The following is a 22,744-nucleotide window of genomic DNA, read 5'->3' on the forward strand; positions in this document are numbered from 1 at the left end:
AAATACATTTATAGTGCTTGGCAATTAGAATCATTTAATAAATGAATGAAGAATAGTGAGAGAAAATAAACAAATAAAGACTGTAATAACTTGATATGATAATATGTGTGCGTCTACAATGGACTGAGGGGACTGTATGAAACCAGGCATACAGTCTAGTGCAGTGGTCAGTATATATATTTGTATTAATTCATAGTATTTAGTCACAGAAAGTCATCTGTTACTACAGGTCTTTGTGTCTAACTGGAATGTTGTAGTGCATGTATGGTGAAATCAATTTTAACCACATGAATCATAGTGTGATAGCGTCCTTATTCTGGGCATGGCCATACCTGCCAGTCCACAGACTGAGCCAGGGTCAGTGTGTTGGTGCCGGCAGAAGCAGTGCTGGCCAGCTTGGTGTGGTACACATTATGAGGGATTCCATACAGCTCCAGTGTACCAAACACACCTGTGGTAGAACAGATATTGGACAGTTATACAAATGTCAACCAGCTCAGTGACCTTCTGGTTAGAGTGTCCCCCCTGAGACTGGAAAGTCGGGGTTCAATCCCGGCCGGGTCATACCAAAGACTGTGAAAAGTGGGACCCAGTGCCACCCTGCTTGGCACTCTGGCTGGATGGGGTAAGTCCCTGCGACATACTAGCGTCATGTCCAGGGGTGTACTGTACATGAAGCTGCCTCACGCTACAGAAACAGGAGATAGGCTCCTGCCCTATGGGCCTCATGGCTTGGCAAGGCTTACTTACTTACTATACAAATGTCACACTGAACTAGCACAAATGGAAGCTTTCTACTTGAAAAGGTTGACGTTGCCCACCCTACCATACCTCACCCCTTTTTCCCCTTACTGTACATGTTTTTTCCATTTTTTACTTTCTTTATAAGTTTATAATGATTTCCATTTTTTTTATATAAGTGTTTTTTATACGTCTTTAAAAGTTCTGATGAATTGAAAATGGTGGACCTGTTGTAAACAAGTCTTTGTGCTTTATCATGGTGTCGTCCACAGAGTGACAGTTTTTGTATTTTAATTGAGTTCGTTTGTAATGTACCCATTCTACATATTGTGAAATAAAACAATCAATCAATCAATCAATCAATCAATCAATCAATCAATCAATCAATCAATCGCATTAACTGAGTGACCAACCAGCATCCAACACCACATGATATTCTTCTTACCCAGAACCTTGGATCCTTGGTTAGGGCCGTTGGGCAGAGGCCAGTCAGGGGTTTGGTGGTTCCCTCTGAGCTTGATGTGAAGCTGTCCTCTGAAGGGCTCGTCATCCCACCCTGCGATCATCCTGCCTCCCTGAAGCAACAGGAGACGGACAGATTTCAGTGGGACATTACGTAATGTCAAAGGAAACATGACTAGCCCATTTTGGGCGGGAACCCCTTTTGGTGTTAGCATTATGTTATGCTTTAGCTATTGAGAAATAGCAGATCTACAAGCTCATAGCGCGCCACCGAGTGGCGCGCTACGAGCTTGTAGGTCTGCTATTTTTGAAAAATCAAAGAACGACTGACATAGAAACATAGCTTTTTCAGAAAACTGTCAGGATGTAGAAGACATTTTTAGAATCTGATCTCAGATCAAAATAGGCTAATTCATTTAGCACCTTTCTCCTGAGCATTTCACAATGTGCATTACATTCACAGATATGACAATGAGTCAATGACACATCAACACGCAGTCAAGAGGACCCAGGGATTGAAACGGGAACATCCCTATTCCAAGACAGCCGCTCTAGCTCCTGAATCACCGCCACACACCCATGTCGTAGATCAATATAGATCGGATCAGATCATATCAGGGTTGTTCTTGAAAACGCACCTGGATAGAGATGTAAGTAGCATCCACGACCACTGTCCGGTACTGGGCAGTAGACCGTCTCCTTCTGCTGGAGCTGGAGGTCTCATTCATGGTGTCTGGAATCTCCAGAACGCCAATGACTGTCAGTTTGTTGAGGGGAGGGGTTTGGCTATCCAGGACAACCCACATCCCTGTGGTTGGAAAATATTTGATTTATCACAGGATTAAACTCCAGGAGCAAATGACAGCGTAATTTTAATCAAAACATTAAATATCATAAGAAGAAGGAACCACCCATCAATACATGTCTTATTGAATTATATTATCAAACAACTAGCTAATATGAACAATACAAAACAATCAGATAATAATTAACTGTGAGCTCTCATCTTGAGTCCAGATATAACTTGTTTGCACTGTTGAGATCATTACCTGGTGGAATGACCACATCAGCTCCCGCTGCTGGTGCAGTGAAGTTATTCTCAGCAGAGCCTTGCCAGAAAGAAGCATCGGACCAAAGACTGGAAACACAAGGGAATCCCATATTAAGACTTACAATAAAGTCATAACTAATGTAACTCAACTCAAGCTGTTATATTATCACTCATAACAACTACATGAATAGCTGTGGTAGGGCTAAAACTATACTAATACTTTGTCAAATGAGAAATGAACTGTTATACAGCAAATAATATGCATATTCAACAGAGAAATGAATGAATGAATGAATGAATGAATGAATGAATGAATGAATAGTTGAATACATGCTCTCATAACAGACTGTTGTAAAAAGCCTGTTGTATTTGAGTATCATCACTGTGTCTGGCAGAAACTGTGGGTATTAATATTATGATCATTATTTAATCACTGAAAATTATTAACAAGAACTTATTGACTAATAAATAATTACATTGGATCCATTGGACAGTTATTTAGTTTTTTAATTTAATGAAAAGCAACGGTTTTGGACACCAGGGTTTCCACCCAACATCTACGATATACTGCATGGTGGTCATTTGACACACCATGAAGTATATGAGCCATACGGACAAAGCAGTCATGTCAAAATCAGTGTGGAGAATGTGTGCAGACATACATGAAGTCGTCTGGTCGTCGGCTGGGAATGGGAGCCAGTGTAGCCGGAGGAGGAGGAGTTGGTTGGATACAGTTGGGGAAGAAGCAGCGATACACCTCGAAATTCACCGCCACATCCTTCATGGTACGGTCAGCACTGTTACGCCGTTTGCGCGAACTTGTCTTACCAGACACTAAAGAAGAAGGACAGGGCAAGGTCAATGAAGATTCTGATTCAGCTTCATTTGTACTTCATTGCAGGCCGGTGTTGTCTGCTGAAAATGGCACATTTACAAGCTCATGACTCGCCGCAACATGTTGTGAGTTTCTAGATATGCTATTTTCAGTGCATGACACCTTCATACAACAGAGTGTAGGATACCTTTGTGAGATGTGATGTCAAACGCACTGTAATATTGAACTAAATGAGCTGAAGGTGCTGCCTGTGTTCTCGTTGCATAATACGTTGATTAAAGAACTTAATTGCCCAAAGTGGCACAGTTACAGTACTCGGTAATGTGGTACTAACCGAGGTAGTAGAGGTCATTTGTGTTGTCATTGAAGTACCAGTCTCCGTTGTTGTTGTTGCTGTATGTTAGTGGCTCTGTGGAGCCGTTCCTCACATCCACTATACGGAACTTGTCTGGACTCTGAGTGAAGTTGTGGTTTATGATCACATACTCATCTTGCTGTAAGGGACAAATAATATGCAAAATAAATAAATAAATAAATACAAATAAAGTTTGATTAGTGTTTGAAAAGGGGTTGAAAATCAGTTTTGTAAATATAGATTATTGGCACACTGGTGTGCCTTGATTGGTCAGCTACAGCCCCTGTTCCTAATAGTTAGGATGGGAGGACAAATTTCATGTAATATCCCCAAAGGATTGGGGACCATACCATATTATTTTATTATTATTTACTGGCACATAGTAATTATCAACGTTAAGGGCTCACATCAGGTATCACCCTCTTGGTTATCACTCCCCTCAGCCATCAGCCATGGAAAATAAACATTATTTTACCCAGATAGTGATTTCTAGATATTAATATATGAGACAAATCCATGTATGAAAATAATCGTACCTTAAAGGAATAGAACTTTGCACTGTATGTGATGTTTGTCACATGGTCCACCTCATCAAAGTACCAGTTATATGTCTGGCGAGAGGGCAGCAGCGCCATCCACCCTTTTTTGTGAGTCATCCGTTTCTTCAAATAAGTTACCATGCTGGTGCCTGCAAAAGACAGATTAAAATTCAAACAAGGCCTTTACCATGTCTGTCTATGTGCCTGTCTGTGTATTTCTATAGACTAGACTGGTGTCCGGCTGTAGAGCCGGTAACGATGGAAGTTGGAGATCCATGCCCCACCCGGCTATGCAATACCCGTTGTACCCGTGTCAGAGTACCCGTTCCACCCATCTGTCCGTGTCCCTTTTATGCCCATATATGGAGATTTTTGTATCTGTCTCTCTGTGTCCCTTTATTCCTATATATGGAGGTCTGTGTCAGACATGCCCAAATATGGAGTGTTGTAATGTCAGAACAGGCCATATATGGACCCTGGGCAGGGTCCCTGTCCAGAGTGTGGGCAGAGGCCTTTTGTGGTGGTTCTGGACAACCGTGGGTCTGACCGACTCGACACTGGGCACTGCACTCACTGTGGATTTGTCGCATTACACACGTACGTACAGACAGACAGACAGAGACGTGGTGCAGCATCTTTTATAGATAGATAGATAGATAGATAGATAGATAGATAGATAGATAGATAGATAGATAGATAGATAGATAGATAGATAGATAGATAGATAGATAGATAGATAGATAATGTGTGGACTTTGTACCATGGGAGTTAGTCAGAATGATGTCCTTTGCTTCCAGTGACGACGGTGATGGATTGTTGAGTGCTAGGCGGTGGAAGTCAACTGTCTCATCACACACAGCGCCAGGGTAATCAACGCTCCACTCAGCACTCTCCGTACAGTGAGCTGGGTCTAGCAGCTGGCTCTTTGGCACCACCTTGTGGTTGATGTGTCCTATTGGAAAGGGTAGGAAAATGAGAGCATAACAGTAAGCTACATTATGTGATACATAGACATATAAAGGTAGACGCCTCTTCCGGCTCTGCGGAGTCTGCATCTCGAGGGAAAGAAACATCGAGGCAAGCTTTCCCAGGTACGTAAGGGGGCGTTCTGTAGGCCAATCAGAGGCGTGACTCCCTCTTCCCCATGCAGCGGCACTTGCTTTAGAGATGTAAACGGAAGTCCCGGAAAATACGTGCTGTGATTGGCCAGTAGTCACTTGAGTGGCAGCGACGCAGACTTCCTCCTCATGTTGGAGACAGGTCACTCCAACGAACTGCAGTGACCAATGAGGCATCTATATGTTTAATATCTATGGTGTCTTGGTGTGATACACATACCAAAAATTGGACACTTGCCGGTTCCTTTTCACACTTTCAGATTTAAATGAACATTCAGTATTTTACTGTACAGGCTGTATCAGTTTTGTCATGTCAACGTAACTCGTGCAACTCATGAATGGGAGGCCATTCACGAGTTACACACGTTAATTGATTGTAGAACAGCTTCCCTCCCAATAACGAGTTACACAAGTTACGTTTTCATTGTTTAATTGGCGTTTTAAGTTTTAAGACTCACGGGGTTTCCATCATTGCCATTTTTATAACATTATTATTATCAACACATTTTGAGATGTGTTGACTTCAGTAACATTAAGCTAATCCAAATGCATGACTTACCTAATTTGTAATGTATGAATGATTAGACTAAAGCAACCAAATGAGGACCAAGTTGGAGTGTTCTAATATGACAGCCTGATGATCACTCACCTGTCAGTGAGCCGTCGGTGTCAATCAGCTGCACCTCATGTTCCCATCTGAACGCGGCCCTGTTAGGAGTGTTGAAGTACTGCACACCGCCGAACCTCACCGCCCAGCCGCCGCAGCCAACCGAGCAAGTCCCGCTGATCGCAGTCACGCCGATAGCTGCGCAGGACGAGCGGTCGAAGTTGATGAACTTTGTGTTGTGGATACTCATGCCGTCATCGAAAGGTGTGATGATGCCCCGATGTGTACAGTAGTCGTCTCCCAAGCCCAGCTCGTCTACATGTCCCACCATGGTGGAGTTGTACACGCCGGCCCCTCCTTCCTCCCCGAACCCGCTCACTGCCCTTTGTATGATGCGCTTTGCCTCGATGCCGGCCTTCTCGTTGTTGACCGCGACGAAGCCGTTGAACTGCACGGCACCCACGTTCACCCACTCGGCGCCCTTCTCGCAATTCCACACGGTGAGCGTTCGGAAGACGGCCGGCTCGGGCGTGCTCCAGCGACAGCCTCCGGCCCTCATTGGGAGGTACGTCTGGAAGATCCAGATGCCGAACCAGCCCTGGGAGTGGACTGTGTTGTTGGTGAACTCCCCCAGGGGGACCTTCTGCTGGCAGATGTTACTGTCATAGGAGGGACCGTCGGGGTGTTCGTGCATGCGGTACCAGAACCCAAAGTGGGTCCCACCTGCAGCGGCGTTGTGGCGGATGATGTTGTTGGGGTTGGTGACCCAGTAGGCAGCCGGGGTGACGTCGTCATTCAGCAGGCTGGTGCTCTGCCTGACAAACACGGCCAGGTTGTACTGCAGAACATTGCCCGTTTCGATGCCGTCTTCGATAAAGAAAGCACCACCCATGATGTTATAGATGACGTTGTGCTCCACCAGCAGGCGGTGGGTGTTGTGGATGGTCACGGCCCTGTTAAAGGTCTGGTGGATGGCACAGCCCCGAACGTAGGACTTGAAGTTAATGTCACCCATCAGATGCCAGTGGATGGGGTAGCGACCCAGCCTAAAAGCTTGGCCTGCGTGGAATAGCTGTAGGGTAAAAACAACCGTTAAGAGTTCATCTTTTTGCAATGTTTGGTTGATATAAGCACCAACACGTACAACAACAGTAGTATACATCACTTTTAAAAAGACAGTTTGACTGATACAAAATTATTAAAGCTTGGTAATACTCATTCATACTGTTCAATTACAGCTTTAATGCAATTTTGCTCTACAAATTCTTGCATTATTAAGTGTGAAACCATTTCTTACCTCAATATATTCCAGTCTTCCGATTGCCAGGTTCTCATTGGGCCTGGGTGCATGGAACATGATGCAGCCTCCAAACTGGTCACTGCCCGTCTCCTCACCAAACCTTCCCTGGAAACAGGTCTGGGTGGCAAACTCACCTACAACACACAGAAAGAACGAAGATGTAAATGTAACACACGACAGGAACAAAGGAGATATGGAGCGTCCATTTGGTTTCTAACTATCAATCATTAAGCTGGGGACCGGCAGAGTTTATAAATGGAACCAATTGGACCCTTACAGGTTTATAATTCTGAGAGTGGTTCAATTTATACACTCTTAGAGTTCAAGTAACATTGTGGATTTTGCTATTTTTCCCACACCAATCTTCTGGGGGGTCTCTGGCACAAAACAAATTCAAATGGAGACCTGCAGCAGTCCGCCGGAAAGAGTTTGAGAACTACTGATTTAGAAGGCCTTTGTAGAATCGGCCAATGGGTTAATCTAAGCCTCAGTTCATGGATTAACCTTTTCACAAAATATGCTATAGACACTGGTTGTTGTACCATACCTGTGTCGAAGCCATCAGGACAGGCCTCAATCTTGTCCTGCCATTCTTCGTGTTGAGAACCTCGCACCACAATGTTCCTGGTGAGAAGTCCCACCTCTGCTCGTCCCTCAAACATCGTGCCATCAGGCAGCGTGACAGACACCCCCAGGTGAGTGTACTCCAGCGCTTCAGTGAGGGTGAGTGTCCTTCCATCAGACGACACAGAGGCGATCCTTCTCACTTCATTCTCTCTCTGGCTGTGCCTGGAAAAATGTGTGTTCAGGAATTAGTAGGATACATTTTCACTTCCTTTTCCCTTTCTTTTTTCTTGTTTCTTTATACAATTTCCCATATGTATTGAGCTTAGATGTTTTCATAAGGTGCCTGGTTGTTGTATTGTTGTTGTTTTATCTCTATTGCACAAATGATTAACTTGTTTTCTTAATGTTGATATAAACTCGCAAATAGAAATGCATCACATAATACAAAAGTCATTACCCAATACCCAATTACTGTATTATGAACAAATGCATCATGCTTGTATCCACAAAGGTTCTTAGTGACAATCAATATAAATGGTAAATGGTGCATTTATATAGCGCCTTCATCCAAGGTGCTTTACAGAGATTGTGCATTACATTCACCCATTCACACACATTCACACACCGATGCCAGAGGAAACCATGCAAGGCACCAACCTGCACATCGGGAGCAATTAGGGCTTCAGAGTTTTGCTCAAGGACACTTCGACACTAACTCTGGGGGAGCTCGGGTTCGAACTGGGAACCTTGAGGTTCCCATCCGGTCACACTACCCCTGAGCCATCGCCGCCCCACAAATTAAAATAAAACATTTTTGATTGTGGGGGCCTTTTGTCTATGGTCAAAATGTGCTAGCCTATGTGGTCAGTCATGATGTTACTGCTGAAACAGTAACGAACCTCCCTGGAGGTATTTCATTAATTAACCAGGTCTAATTGTTTAGTTAATTTACCTATCGCCTGTGGATGCGATGACGATCTCATCGCCGACCTTCCATGTGACCTCCTTCATCAGGGTCAGTGTTGTGGACCCGTTGGTGGCTGTCTGAGCAAGGTGGGTCCAGGGAACAGGAACTGGGATACCTGGAGAAACATGTATAGTTTGTTTTGGTTCAGTTTCTTAATTAAAAACTTAGACATATGCCATTATTTTAAGAAGGTGACGACATGCACCTTGAGGGTGGGTGAGGACTGAACAACTACTAAAGCCTGATTTATACTTAGTTGAACTCTTGTGTCGCACACCAAACACTGCAGCTCTACAAGCTTGCACCCATAATATCTATTTTGGTGCACCACTACACAGCATGCAACCAACTATAAGGTTACAGTACAACCTGCAGGACACAGAAACAGGTTCACAATTTTGACAGGCACGTCAAGGACTCTATGATCTAAGTATTATGTCACAGGACAGGACAGGACAGGGGTTTTCCTAGACTATTTGGGTCATGTTAATTTTCACGATCTGTTGCATAATGCTTTTTTGTGGTAAATGACAGTTGATGCCATTATCTGAAGTACACATAAACAGATGATTACAATACACTGACAAACATTGCCGTGGGCAAGGTAATAAATATGAACCCTGTGTGTGAGTGTGTATATCCATACCATGCATATCCAGTACTCCCTCTCTGACGGCCAGAGTCTTGGTTCCATAGACAGGGAGCTCTGGGGAGCGGAGGTTTCCATGGAGTGTGATAATAGCTTTGTGCTGGAACGGTGCCCCCTCTTCGCCAATCTGGAGATGCCCACCATCTGTGATCAGGATGTTCTCTGCCTGTAGCTCGATATCCGCCTCATCAAACACCAATGTCCCTCCTGAACGCAAAGAAAGGCTAGGTAACACACGGAAACTGGTGTACTGTACTTGTGCGTGCGTGCGTGCGTGCGTGCGTGCGTGCGTGCGTGCGTGCGTGCGTGCGTGCGTGCGTGCGTGCGTGCGTGCGCGCGTGCGTGCGTGCGTGCATGCGTGCGTGCGTGCGTGCGTGCGTGCGTGCAAGATGGAGTCCCATCTTCCTTACATGCACACACTATGTTGGACAATAATTGACATTGCCGTACAAGACAAATCCTGGTGCTATTACTGCACTTGGAGACTGTAGTGTAGTGAGTGGTTACAAGTGGTTTGGGTACTGTACTGTACCTTGAATGAGGAGACTAGTGTAGTGAGTGCTTACAAGTGCTTTGGGTACTGTACTGTACTGTACTGTACTGTACTGTACTGTACTGTACTGTACTGTACTGTACTGTACTGTACTGTACTGTACTGTACCTTGAATGAGGAGACTGTAGTGTAGTGAGTGCTTACAAGTGGTTTGGGTACTGTACCTTGAATGAGGAGACTGTAGTGTAGTGAGTGCTTACAAGTGCTTTGGGTACTGTACTGTACTGTACTGTACTGTACTGTACTGTACTGTACTGTACTGTACTGTACTGTACTGTACTGTACTGTACTGTACTGTACTGTACTGTACTGTACTGTACCTTGAATGAGGAGACTGTAGTGTAGTGAGTGGTTACAAGTGGTTTGGGTACTGTACCTTGAATGAGGAGCAATTTGAGCACTGGGGTGTTGGTGTCCAACAGGATGTACTGTCCCTTAGTGATGACAGCTAACGTGCCCCTCTCTGGAGGAGACAGTCCTCCCCAGGTGTACCTCGATGACCACACATCGATATAGAAGAAGTCAGCATTGTCCTGAGAGAAGAGAACCAAATAATTAGACCAAATGGAACAAATGTTATTCAAAGTATAATGTACTGTGTGCTTTGACATTAGGCAATAGGCACACACCATGCACTCAGTCATGATAGGTTAAACTAGAGAATAGCAATGATTAGTTATACAATTCATTATATATATATATATATATATATATATATATATATATATATATATATATATATATATATATATATGTGTGTGAATGTGTGAATTGTATAACACAATGAATTGTACAACTAATCATTGCTATTCTCTAGTTTTCGTAGTATATGTATTGCATATTATGATTTAATTTCTACAATTAGTAATCAGAATAATATTTGTCGACAATATTGATGTAAATTTAATTTAGAAACCCCTTCAAAAGATATCATTAGAAAAGGGTAAAGACTTGGTTTCTCACCATCTTGGCGACCCCTCTGTCTCCGATGCTAACTCGGACCTTGGTTTTCTGGGACCTGGGCTGAGCGTTGGTCACACAGATGATGTGTGTGCTGTTAGTCGACTGGATGTCACAGACTGATCCCCCAATGGTCACATCGATGTCATTACTGTTGGTACTGCACAGCGAGAGAGTGAATGAATGAAGAATCAATGGTCACATCGATGTCATTACTGTTGGTACTGCACAGCGAGAGAGTGAATGAATAAAGAATCAAACAAAGTGCTGCCATATGAGTTGCAATGTTGTAGAGAAGAGGAAATAGACTCTAGAGGGAGGATGGCACTGTAAACGGTTTCTTCTTTCTGCACTGTTAAGTAATGCCTTATTTACAGCATACGAACTTTTTGACAATTATTATTATATATGTTTTTAAATATGTGCTTACAAGCTTCATCTAAAAAAGCCAATTCAGTGTGTTTAGAACTACATTCATAGCCATGACGGACCAGACTGACTTAGAATTGCACTAAAATGAAGAATTTCAGTATTTAATTTAATGGCAAGATTCGCTGTAATGAAATCATGTTTCATCTAATCACCTTCATCTCAGGCACCGACTAGTGTGAGCGCTGTGACCTACAATGCTTTTATGAAATAAACTTTATTTGCATACGTAACCGTCTTTATTGAATTACCACATGTGGTCACGCCAAATGTGACAGGATAAATGCCTTTGTATTGTATTTATTATTATATTTGTATTGCCTTTGTATTGGTTGTCAACAAAAGAGACTCGCACATAAAGAAAGGAAATGTAAGCCAGAGAAAATAGTACATTGTGCTGGAGTAAAGTGAGCATTTAATTAATAGTCGTTAGCCCATAATCTGGGCGTGCTGCATTATGCCATAAGCACACTATGTGATCACCAGCATGGCCTTTTCCTAAAAAAAAAAAGAACTTACCTGAAACCTGAGCCAGTGATTGTGAGTGTGGTGCCTCCAGCGGTGCCTCCTCGGCGTGGGGACACGTCGGAGATCACTGGGGTTAGTGTGGTTTTGTAAGTGAAGCCATTTGATAGGTTAGCAGCACTGTGCTGGTTATGGATCATTACCACACAGCTCACCTCTGACTCAATGCCTGGAGACAGAGAGGAAACCAGACGCAACACAGACAGACACACAAACAAAAAATTAGATGCAAGCACGCAACACACAAAAAGACAACCCCACCCACACCCACTCACGCACAACGAGGGAAACACATGGGTCTGTCACCATCTGACATGCTCAGAACATTCCACAGAATATATAAAATATACTTCAGCAGCTCACACAGTTCACACCATGACAGGACTGGTTGGATTCAAAATGTCAGTCCTAAAAATAAACTGGTAAAAAGAATACCTTCTTTCCGGACAAAAGGAAAAGGCAACTCCCCCTAATTGGACATTTTAAAACACTAATGCTGAGAAAGGTTTGGTTGCTGTACATACGTAAGTGGAAAAATAATACACGTTCTAAAACAACGCAATTTATGACAAGACAATCTACTGCAATCGACAACTGCCGACAGATGCATTTTCTCAATTGTTCATCATTCCCTTAAAATGTCATGTGTCAATCATACAATAATGAAAGTGGCTGTTGAATTTTATGTCCTGCAAAACAGTACATTCATCACACTGACATGATCCTCACCATTGTTGAATGAAGACTGTGATGGTGTTGCAGACTTAACAAAGAAGATCTACTGTAAAAGCTCCCAACGTGTCGTGAGCTCATAGAGCAGCTATTTTCCATTGTTGAATGGAGACTAGTACATTCATCAATAACTGACATACTCACCATTGTTGAATGGAGACTGACAGTAGAGACGTGCCGATGTGGACATATTTCTGTCAACCTCACATTCCTCCCCACAGATGCTCACAGTGGAGGAGTGAGGATCAAACCCAGAGCCCATGACAGTCAGCCGAGCGTCGCCACCGAAGCCCCCTATATCACACAGGAGACACTTTATGTACCGCGTCTCTGGACATTAGCATCACCATTACAGAATTTGAGCTTTGTGCTAGAACGCTATTACAAATGTATTGTATGTCACCCTTAGAAAGAAAAATCTGGATTGTGAGTTTAACTCTGATGGTCCATTTATACACTCAGCCATTAAACGAACACTCCGGATTGCATGCTAAATAAACCCAGTTTTTGAGCGGCACTAGCCGCTCCTATGCACAGCTTTGTCTGTCCGTCTGTCTGTCTGTCCGTTTAATAAGCACTGAATGTGATCAGCTGATTGGCTGAGCACGGAATGTGATGTATAATGACGTTCTTGTATGAAATCAAGTATCCCACTTGATTACACTATGTCTGCCTATACTAACATTGCCATATTGACTGTTAACTATAATAACTACCGACTACTTACCCTGGTTGGGCTGGACCTCAGTGAGAAGCAACTGGTAGGTGAAGACGGCCTCAGACTGTGCAAGGCCCTTGACCTGGTGACGGAGGACTACTGGGTATGATCCACCTGGGTTTTCACCCACGATGCACTGGACCTCTGTGTCCATGATTGAGGACACATTGCAGGGCACCTGGTTGATGGTCACCCAAATGTTTTGGGCATCAGTGCCAAACCCTGCTCCAGTTATTGTGATCACTGAACCACTTGGACCTATAAATACAGATGAGAAGAGCAGGTAGGGTAAGGGACTAGAACTAGACCAACGAGTGTGATGATCATTATAGCAATCTACAGATCCTCTTGCTTACCATTGTCGGGCGTGACAGAGTTGACATTAGGAGTCAGGGCCTGGGAGTAGGTGAAGTTCAAAGCTTCATACTCCACAGAGTAGACCTGGACCATAACCATCACAAGGCCCTCATCCCCGGGCGGGGTCAAGCAGCGCAGCATACCTGGGGTTACCTCCAGGATCTTGCAGCGTGAGCTGCCCACCATCACACTGGTGTTCCCTGGGGCGAAGCCGTTCCCTGTGAGGACCAGAGGTGTGCCACCCGCCGTGCTGCCTGCAGCCGGGCTGCGGCTTGCCTGGGCGAGGCTGTTCAGGGTAGCGGAGCCGGATGCCAGGCCTTTTGTCCTCACCACCACTTGAACCTGGTGGTCCCCGGCGGGCAGAGCGCCGACCAACAAGGTAACGTTTGCGTCAGTGACAGCGGTGACCTCCAGCTCCCAGGGGCCAGCGAAAGCCACCACTTGGCCGATCTGTGTGCCGAAACCTGTTCCAGAGATTGTCACAGCAGTGCTGCTGCCTTCAATGGTGTTGGGGGAAATTCCGGTGACTGTCGGGGTGACAGAGGAAGAATACTGGAAGGAGCAGCTTGAGTGGCATAAGGCTTGGATGCCGGTGCCAGTCTGGACAGTGACATCGCCTGTGTGTGACTGGGAGGGAGTGGTGTCACAGGTGATGTGGGTGTAGTTGACTGACAGGACGCTGCAGGGCACGCCGGCCACTGACACCCAGCCCTCCGAGAAGCCGGAGCCGCGGATCAGAAGCCTGGTGTGGCCGGTGGGGCTGCCGACAGGGGGCACCACTGAGTCCACCACGGGGAGAACCACAAAGCGACGGCCAAAGTTGGCCGCCACAGCGACGATGGCGCTGCCCAGGTTGTTGACGCGGAGCTCCACGAGATGGGCGATGCCAACGGGTGCACCGCTGTCTGGGCTCAGCATACAGTTGATCTCTGTCGTTGTGCTATTGATGGTGTGGCAGGGCAGACCTCCAACTGTGACCTGTACAGAACATTTACATTTCATTTGCAGTTTATTTGCATAGAGGGAAAAATCTGGAGTGTTAATGTAATGCGGGGGGGGGGGGGGGGGGGGGGGGGGACAGTAAGCCATACTGTATGTTTTTGTTAAAAAGTTAAAGCTTTATTCAGATAGTAATCATTGCTACAGTATAAGTGTACTGTGCACTAACAGGGGTCTCTCTGTTTCCACCACTACATTTCCTTAGTAAAAAAAAAGAGAGAGAGAACCCACAAAGATGATTTATCAGCTTCAATTTTATAGTGTTCCAGTTTCAATATTGTCTGCTCGTTTTAAATCCTGTAACTCGTATGAGTTCTCTCTTCTGATTGGATCAAATTGGTATCCCGACCTGAAAATGTATTTTCTGTTTACTACAGAGCTGGAACTATGAACAAACGCTTTATAGCAATGATTGCTATCGGAATATACAGTGATTAAACATTATTTTAATGAGACAATATCCCTTACAGTACACCTTAAGAGTCTTACAATTAAGTTAAGTTAACGCATGATAAAAACATATCCACAAACGTAAGAAGATGGAAAACATATCTATCAGGAATTAATTCAGTAAGTCATTTAGAGCAATTCAAATGCCTCTAACCTCATTGGCACAGGCTGTGCTGCTGAAGCCCATTCCCTGCAAGGTGATGACCTGATGTGTGGTTCCCTGGTTGGGGGAGATGGAGTGGACCATGGGCGTGGCACAGGAGGAGAAGCTGACGGAGAGGTTGTCGGAGGTCTGGTTGGCGGGCTGGATGCACTCAGACACCGAGGCAACACACTCCGAGGCTGCCCTTCTACCCCGATGTGGACCTACGTTGGAAATAAATAACATCAGAATCAGACACAGAAGATGTTTTGTTTTGTAAACTTCTGCCAAACATGAGACTCACAAACGGCCACGACCTGTGGCCGATTCTACAAATGCCTTCTAAATCAGTAGTTCTCAAACTTTTTCATGTTTCATGTTGACTATATATGATGGCAATTTATTCAATAATAAGAACACTGTTTATTTGAATAATACAGCACATATTTACCACCAGTCATGTGTTTGGCTTCCATGCCTCCCACACTGACAGAGACTTTGTTGCTGCTCTCTTCCAAGGGCTTGACCTTCACAACCCCCTGCAGCATCCTGTCGTTGGCCGCATTTATGTAGCCACTGCTGTAATAGTACACCCCAGGAGCAGTGAAACGATAGCTGAAAAAGCCTAAAGGAAAGATGCACAAAGAAAACAGCACCAAGTTTGTTACATGGACTGTTGCGTTCTATTCTTTCTCATTCATTGCGATGTACAAACACACACTCAAAGATTACTGTTTTTGTTTTGTTTTTTACAATCTTGCTATCTACAAATTGTATCGACCCAAGTACCTTCAGGCGTCTTGGAGTCTCCGCTGTTAAAAGGTCCCCCTTCGTACGTGGTATCACTGGGGAGTGACACACTGAATACCCTGTAGGCCACATTCTGGAAGGCTGGGGCCGTCCAACGCCAAAACACGGTGTCTCCAACAGACACAGTCAGTGATACAGGACTCCACGCATAGCCATCTCCAAGATCTGTGCTCACACACACACACACACACACACAGACACACACACACACACAGACACACACACACACACACACACACACACACACACACACACACACACACACACACACACACACACACACACACACACACGCGCGCGCGCACGCAGACAGAGAGACGGTCATAGATACAGATTAACACACACATGAAAGAGGGTATTGTATGTGAATGTACTATAATCGGAAAAATCTGAATTCCTGCAGTTCCTACATGATGATTGATGACACGTGATCACTAGGTGAAAACATTCACAAATGAAGTTGGCTACTATACACATGTTACGTACACTTCAAAGCTGCTACACAAATAACTACCTGTCACTTGTGGATTAACACAGACTCTCAACTACATATGTCACAGGTCAATCACGTCGCTTACGGCAAGTGTCTGTAAATGAATCCTGCTCTCTACCCTGTTGCATTGTGGTGTGACAGGTGAACAATGACACCTACCACGATCGGAGCCTTGGTTAGTGACTTGGTGGGTCTTCTCCTCTGACTGTATGACACATTGCAGCTCACTCTCCGAGGCAGTCATCACCTCACACTCAGCGCCTCCTGTAGAAACCCCACCCAAGATTCATGAGATCATATAGAAAACTTATAGTGGTATATAATATTGCCTTGACATAACCTGCCTCATGTTCCGTCCCTGTGGACTCAGGGTGGGAAATAAGCAGCCGCCACCAGGCAAAACGTAACTGCATCCATGTCTGGTAAGTTTATCTACTCTACCAGCCACGTTTGGCAGGCGCCAACCACTTGTTCAATTCTAAAACTTGTATAGCTGGTAAAATAGGTTGTGGCTGATGATGATGATTAGGCTAGATAAGAGTGGCTGGTGCATATATTAATGGAGTAATTTGGGCCTACTTTATAAGAATATTAACAAATTAAACCCTACACAGTATAGGCCTATACCATATTTAATTGAGTAGGGGGTCTGTACTTGGCCCCATCCTTTTTCCCCTCCACACTAAATCTCTTTACCGAAAATAGCTGATGTACAAGCTTACACTGTGTTGCAATGCGACACATTGTGAGCTTGTAGATGTTTTATTTTTGCCAAATGTTTGCCTATTATTACATGCCCAGAATAGTGATGCTAGGTGTTCATGTGGATAAGCCTAACAGGTTTATGTGACCAGGGGACAATTACTTGACAAATAGATCTGGATCATGTTGCTTACCAATGCTGACTTTGTTGTCTTTAGTGTTCGTGCTGAAGCCAGAACCATCGACGGTCAGTCTACTTCCTCCCAGCAGGGAGGCCAACACGGGAGAAATGCTGTAGATCTCTAGGATGTATTTGATGGTGGCATTCACGCCACTGCTATGGATGAAATGGCAGGAAAGATGTAGTTTTGGTTCCCATGAAATTTGTAATCACTGAAGGAAAAATAATGAACAATGGAACAATGGCACACTACTACAATGGCTACTGTGAAAGTGAAAACAAATGTGTCACTTTTCACAGTTATTGGTTGACATGAAAAGTAAATGAAAAGTAAATATTGTTTTTTGTTAATTCCATTATCATTGGGGGAAATAACCAGAACCACCAGGATGCTTTAGAACCAGTGTTATAACACAGTCGATTTGGAACTCCCTATTGTTTGTAATGCACTGAATTTATATGTTGTATAATAACAACACATGTTCTTCATTGTTCAATTTGAAACAATCAGTGCAGTTACTGAGTGTGTCGATTGGCTGGGGCAACATATGATTGGAGGCCATTGTGCTTCAGCTACATGACAGTCTGTCTAGTATAGAGTCTAGACCTTCCCACCAGTTTTGTGAGGTTTATAGTACCTTGTCCTAGGGTAACCACTGTTGCCGACTTGCACATCCACGTCATACATGCCAGGTGGAAGCACAGGAAGACGACATGTGACATTAGAAGTTGTCCAAACCACTGTGGGACATTTCTTCATGCCGACAAACACGACACTGTCGTTGGCTTGGCTGCCGAAGTTTGAACCCAAGATGGTGAGGATTCTGTGTCCTAGAGAACAGACAAACAAAAAAAACAAAGTCATTAAATCTATCATCAGCCTGTTTCTATGATGAGGTTCCTGCCATTGAGGTGTCAAATATATTCAATGCTTTTCAAATGCTTTGACAATGGCCACCCATACTGTACAACAGCTAAAGTATGCTTATTATGTCATTTCATTTGTCTTGGGAGAGCCACACTGTAATTAGGAAACATGACACGCATGATTTTGTTTTCAGTCTCCAGCTCAGTTTCGAGACAAAACCAGCAGGTCAACATTACAGTCACATGGAGAACATGTTCTCATGTACTGTACGTAGACATACTGTAGGTCTCCCATGGTGATGGATTCTGAGGCTGCGTGCCAGAGCTTAGCAGCACTGAACGGAAAGGAACAAAGTAACAAACACAAACAAAACAGGAATGGACACCTGCCAACTCTTACAAATACATGTAAATGCTACTCTTCTGGTTGGACATATGTAATTATTAATGACGCACTAAAGAGATAAAATGTATGATTGTACGTTCAAAGAGAATTGTAAATGCAGAGGAAAAATTCTTTCCCCAGTGTTTATGAAAGATGACATGGTGACAAGAGGTCTTTGACTAATTGGCTTTGTAAGAGAAATAGGCTGTGGAACATCAGTGTGCATTAACTGAACATACTGTAAAGTGAACCAATATTCTCTTGTTTTCATCTACAATGACTTTGACTTTGACTTTGGTCCAGGTGGACAATGGATTTTGTCATCCTGTCAATCCTTGTATTGGATTTCAATTGACCTTTGGAGAGAATAGTCCTACTGCATTAGGTTGGACGCTTTACAATACATGTACAGTAGCTACATCAAAGAGCGTAATAATCCAAGTAGCTTTTTCTTGCTCAAAAGAACATCCTCTCAGTTTACGCATCTCAGTCATAATGGCTGAATGGTTTTCAGTGTAACAAATGCATGTCACAAACCCACAGATTAGAATGTAATTCAAGAAACATACTTTGCATTTAGTGTTGAAACTTTGACATATCTATTGATCTAACGCTGTGGTTGAAATAATAATTCCCACATAGCCTACAGTTCTGTTATTTGGAGCACAGATCTTTGTTTTCCTAATGTGAATTTTAGGATGTCATTGTAAAAGGCTGTTCTGCACTCACCAGTCACAGTGGTGGTGTGTGGACTCATGCTTGTGATTAGTGGTGTAAAAGCTCCATCATAGGTGAAGGAGCTGGATGCTGTCTCAGTCATTGTTCCAACTGTAACTGTGACTGTCTCGGATCCTGCAGTTCCCTGAAAAGAAAATATAAATAAGCATTGCTAATAAATAAAAAATATACATATTCTTAAACTTTCAACCATTCAGGGCAGATTTTGTCAAGCCTCTGTGTGTGTGTGTGTGTGTGTGTGTGTGTGTGTGTGTGTGTGTGTGCGTGCGTGCGTGTGTGTGTGCGTGCGTGCGTGCGTGCGTGCGTGCATGCGTGCGTGCGTGCGTGTGAGAGAAAATGTTGTCCCCCCAATCATATAATTCCTGTCGGTGGGCCTGCCTGGTACTGTATCTACCCAGTACAACCACCTGAGTATGTTTCCCCTGTTAGTACAGGTCCATGATGCTCTGTTCATTAATCTATATGGTAAGCTAATCAGGCAATAAAATACTTCATTTAAAGGACCTATAACATAAAATTCAATTTTCAATTTCTTTTGTGTTTTTGGGGCTCCCATATGTGTTTTCTATCTCCACAAATAACCAATTTTGAACAATCAGGCTTTCATATCATATGGGTGCTTTAATGGAAATTGCTCTCAGGAACAGCTCAACTGATTTTGTCCTCATCGTGATGTCATCAATGTCACCCTACTTTGTATAATTCCTCCTCTTCTTCAGTCTTCAGTTCCAATTGCATTTCCACTTTGTTTACAATGTCCACCATTGTTGATTTTCCAAGCTGGCATGGAATGGAAACAAGCCTGGTTTTATCTAGCATCAGTATTCTAATGACTCAAATATTAAATAATCTGCATATCAGCACCCCCACCACCTCAGGACATTGTGGTACTGCAGCTAAAACTGCTTTCAAAGTCCAGAAATAAATGACAAGGACTGGTTATATCAGAGTGGTGATTGAGGCTCAAACCATTAGAAATAACTTTGTCATCCTGTCAATCCTTGTATTGGATTTCAATTGACCTTTGGAGAGAATAGTCCTACTGCATTAGGTTGGACGCTTTACAATACATGTACAGTAGCTACATCAAAGAGCGTAATAATCCAAGTAGCTTTTTCTTGCTCAAAAGAACATCCTCTCAGTTTACGCATCTCAGTCATAATGGCTGAATGGTTTTCAGTGTAACAAATGCATGTCACAAACCCACAGATTAGAATGTAATTCAAGAAACATACTTTGCATTTAGTGTTGAAACTTTGACATATCTATTGATCTAACGCTGTGGTTGAAATAATAATTCCCACATAGCCTACAGTTCTGTTATTTCCAAGCTGGCATGGAATGGAAACAAGCCTGGTTTTATCTAGCATCAGTATTCTAATGACTCAAATATTAAATAATCTGCATATCAGCACCCCTCAAATAACTTTGAGGGACATAGACAATATGATATTAAATATTAAAAGCAGTTTTAAAATGCATGTTATTTGCGCTTTAATAAGACACTTTCTTTGCTTAAACTACTTACTGTATATAAACAATACAACTCGCTTGACAGACATTTTTCTTCCAGTACAGTAGTTTTGCACAGTATATAGGCTATATGTACAGTATATATACATTTAGTTTTGTATTACTTACAGCTGGGGTCCTGCATTCCAGTTCACTGTCACTTCCATGAACCACAGTACATTCCTGACTGCCAATCATAACAGTAGCATCCTGGCTGAAGCCAAACCCTGTTACAGTCAGCAGTGTTCCTCCTGTACGGGCAGAACATCAGAAAACACAATGTAGACTCTAGTTAGTCGTATTTTGTATGCAATGTTAATACATCTTATTTTATTGCATGTTTTAGTTTTTTTGGGGGTTTTTTTAACGTATTTTTATTGAGGCTCTGAAATTTCACAGCTGTTCGATCGCAATTCAATGCATATAGAACCACCCTTTTTTTCTATTTTATTTTACACAACATAGAAAAACAACAATTACCACAATACGGACATTACATTACACAGACAAAAAAACAACAAAAAAACAAGACAAAACGAATACACCAGTCTTGACATGATTGTACAGTCCAGGTTACCAGAGTCTTTTTGTTTTTCGCTACCGTTCAATAAGGTTCATTGAAGCGCAGTCTAGAGGGGTCCACTAGTCTAAGACTGGTTTCCATACCTTCGTGAACCCTTCCATGTTATCGCGGAGGAGATAAGTCAGTTTCTCCATTTGAGTGTTGAAAAGTCATTTTAACTCATTTTATTCCTGTCAAATTGGTTTGCTTTATTTTTCTTTAACCACATTGTTTAACTACCGGTATGTTTTATCATCACCTTTAAAGCACTGTGTAACTGTTTTTAATGGTCATTCACCCAAATAAAAATGTTCTTATAATATCTTTTACTTTGGTCAATTACTTTGGTCAATGATGTTTTTTGGGTGCATATGGTACAGTACCTGCCATGCTCCCAGAGCTGGGCGAGAATCCAGACACAATCAGCTGGTAGGTGAAGTTGAGGACATTGCCCCCCGAATAGCGGGCGTGACCCAGAGATGGGAAGGTGACAGACACTGGATAAGTGCCAGTGCTAGCATTGGTCAATCTGCACACCTGAGCAGTGACTGAACAGAACAGAAAACAAAAACAAAAATGTCTTAAAGAAAATAAACAAAATCATGTTAACACTTTGTTAACACTGGAAACTAAGTAAACAGTTCAAGTGCACATTTCAGCATTTACAGTACTGTACGTTGTGCTTGTAAATGGATTATTTATTAGGGTGATTTTCAAGTATTGCACGATATTATTGTGCATTTACAATACTGTAACATACTGTACTGTAGATAAAAAGGCCAATAAGGCAATTGTAAAGTATTTGGTCAAAGTCTTTGGTAAAACTTTACAATTATTTATTTTGGTGAGCAGTGGTGGTACTGTATAGTTTGATACCTCGTGCCTCATACTCTCATATTATCAGTGAATGATGAATGGCAATCGACACATGCAAATGAAACAGTTCACTATTCCACCTTGGCAACTACTTTCACTTACAGTTGAACTGCTGAACTTCACATCGTGCAGGTCCCACCATGACAGAGGCATTTTCATTGCTGAATCCAGTTCCCATTATGGTCAGAAGAGTGTGCAGACCATGTGACCCTGAAACATCCAGTCAGTCACATTAATCCATTCCACAGAAACAATATCCCATGTCTTTAATTGTATCCACAAAAAAATGTATCCACATTTTACAAATATTTTATTTTCAGTTACTTTTTTTTTAATAATAATTTATTGTAAATTAAATTAGAATTTGCTGAAAGAACCAAAAATGTCTCAATAAGGTACCTTGGGATGGAGTGATTCCAGTTACAACGGGGGTCCTCTCTTCCTTCCACTCAAAGCCACAGTTTCCAGAACACTTAGATGGAATGCTATTAATATGAACCTCCACCTGCAGACAGCATTGCAACATGTAGACACAGCTGAAAATTACACTTTTAGTTGACAA

At 43.0% G+C, this 22,744-nt stretch overlaps 1 protein-coding gene across 2 annotated transcripts in view; it reads right to left on the bottom strand.

Moving 5' to 3' along the window:
* The window catches only part of pkhd1l1.1 (PKHD1 like 1, tandem duplicate 1), a 51,061-nt gene that overhangs the window by 12,648 nt on the left and 15,669 nt on the right, over positions 1 to 22,744 (bottom strand). The window contains exons 27-56 of one of the 2 annotated variants that reach the window (XM_079523078.1): positions 22,582 to 22,687; positions 22,285 to 22,392; positions 21,690 to 21,854; positions 20,874 to 20,995; positions 19,224 to 19,356; positions 17,881 to 18,073; positions 17,256 to 17,395; positions 16,519 to 16,623; positions 15,846 to 16,031; positions 15,508 to 15,681; positions 15,069 to 15,280; positions 13,465 to 14,443; positions 13,118 to 13,366; positions 12,535 to 12,684; positions 11,653 to 11,827; positions 10,708 to 10,864; positions 10,121 to 10,277; positions 9,189 to 9,398; positions 8,528 to 8,657; positions 7,556 to 7,797; positions 7,006 to 7,142; positions 5,751 to 6,780; positions 4,744 to 4,935; positions 3,981 to 4,132; positions 3,424 to 3,583; positions 2,917 to 3,088; positions 2,253 to 2,341; positions 1,842 to 2,011; positions 1,187 to 1,316; positions 333 to 451 (exon numbers count right to left, since the gene is read on the bottom strand). In XM_079523078.1, the coding sequence (XP_079379204.1) occupies positions 333 to 451; positions 1,187 to 1,316; positions 1,842 to 2,011; positions 2,253 to 2,341; positions 2,917 to 3,088; positions 3,424 to 3,583; positions 3,981 to 4,132; positions 4,744 to 4,935; positions 5,751 to 6,780; positions 7,006 to 7,142; positions 7,556 to 7,797; positions 8,528 to 8,657; positions 9,189 to 9,398; positions 10,121 to 10,277; positions 10,708 to 10,864; positions 11,653 to 11,827; positions 12,535 to 12,684; positions 13,118 to 13,366; positions 13,465 to 14,443; positions 15,069 to 15,280; positions 15,508 to 15,681; positions 15,846 to 16,031; positions 16,519 to 16,623; positions 17,256 to 17,395; positions 17,881 to 18,073; positions 19,224 to 19,356; positions 20,874 to 20,995; positions 21,690 to 21,854; positions 22,285 to 22,392; positions 22,582 to 22,687 (6,444 nt within the window). Of the gene's footprint in view, positions 1 to 332; positions 452 to 1,186; positions 1,317 to 1,841; positions 2,012 to 2,252; positions 2,342 to 2,916; positions 3,089 to 3,423; positions 3,584 to 3,980; positions 4,133 to 4,743; positions 4,936 to 5,750; positions 6,781 to 7,005; positions 7,143 to 7,555; positions 7,798 to 8,527; positions 8,658 to 9,188; positions 9,399 to 10,120; positions 10,278 to 10,707; positions 10,865 to 11,652; positions 11,828 to 12,534; positions 12,685 to 13,117; positions 13,367 to 13,464; positions 14,444 to 15,068; positions 15,281 to 15,507; positions 15,682 to 15,845; positions 16,032 to 16,518; positions 16,624 to 17,255; positions 17,399 to 17,880; positions 18,074 to 19,223; positions 19,357 to 20,873; positions 20,996 to 21,689; positions 21,855 to 22,284; positions 22,393 to 22,581; positions 22,688 to 22,744 lie in introns of both variants that reach the window. The other variant, XM_079523077.1, reaches the window with a different exon arrangement.

The sequence above is a fragment of the Electrona antarctica genome, assembly GCF_951216825.1.
Source record: "Electrona antarctica genome assembly, chromosome: 15".
In the NCBI taxonomy this organism is placed as follows: domain Eukaryota; kingdom Metazoa; phylum Chordata; class Actinopteri; order Myctophiformes; family Myctophidae; genus Electrona; species Electrona antarctica.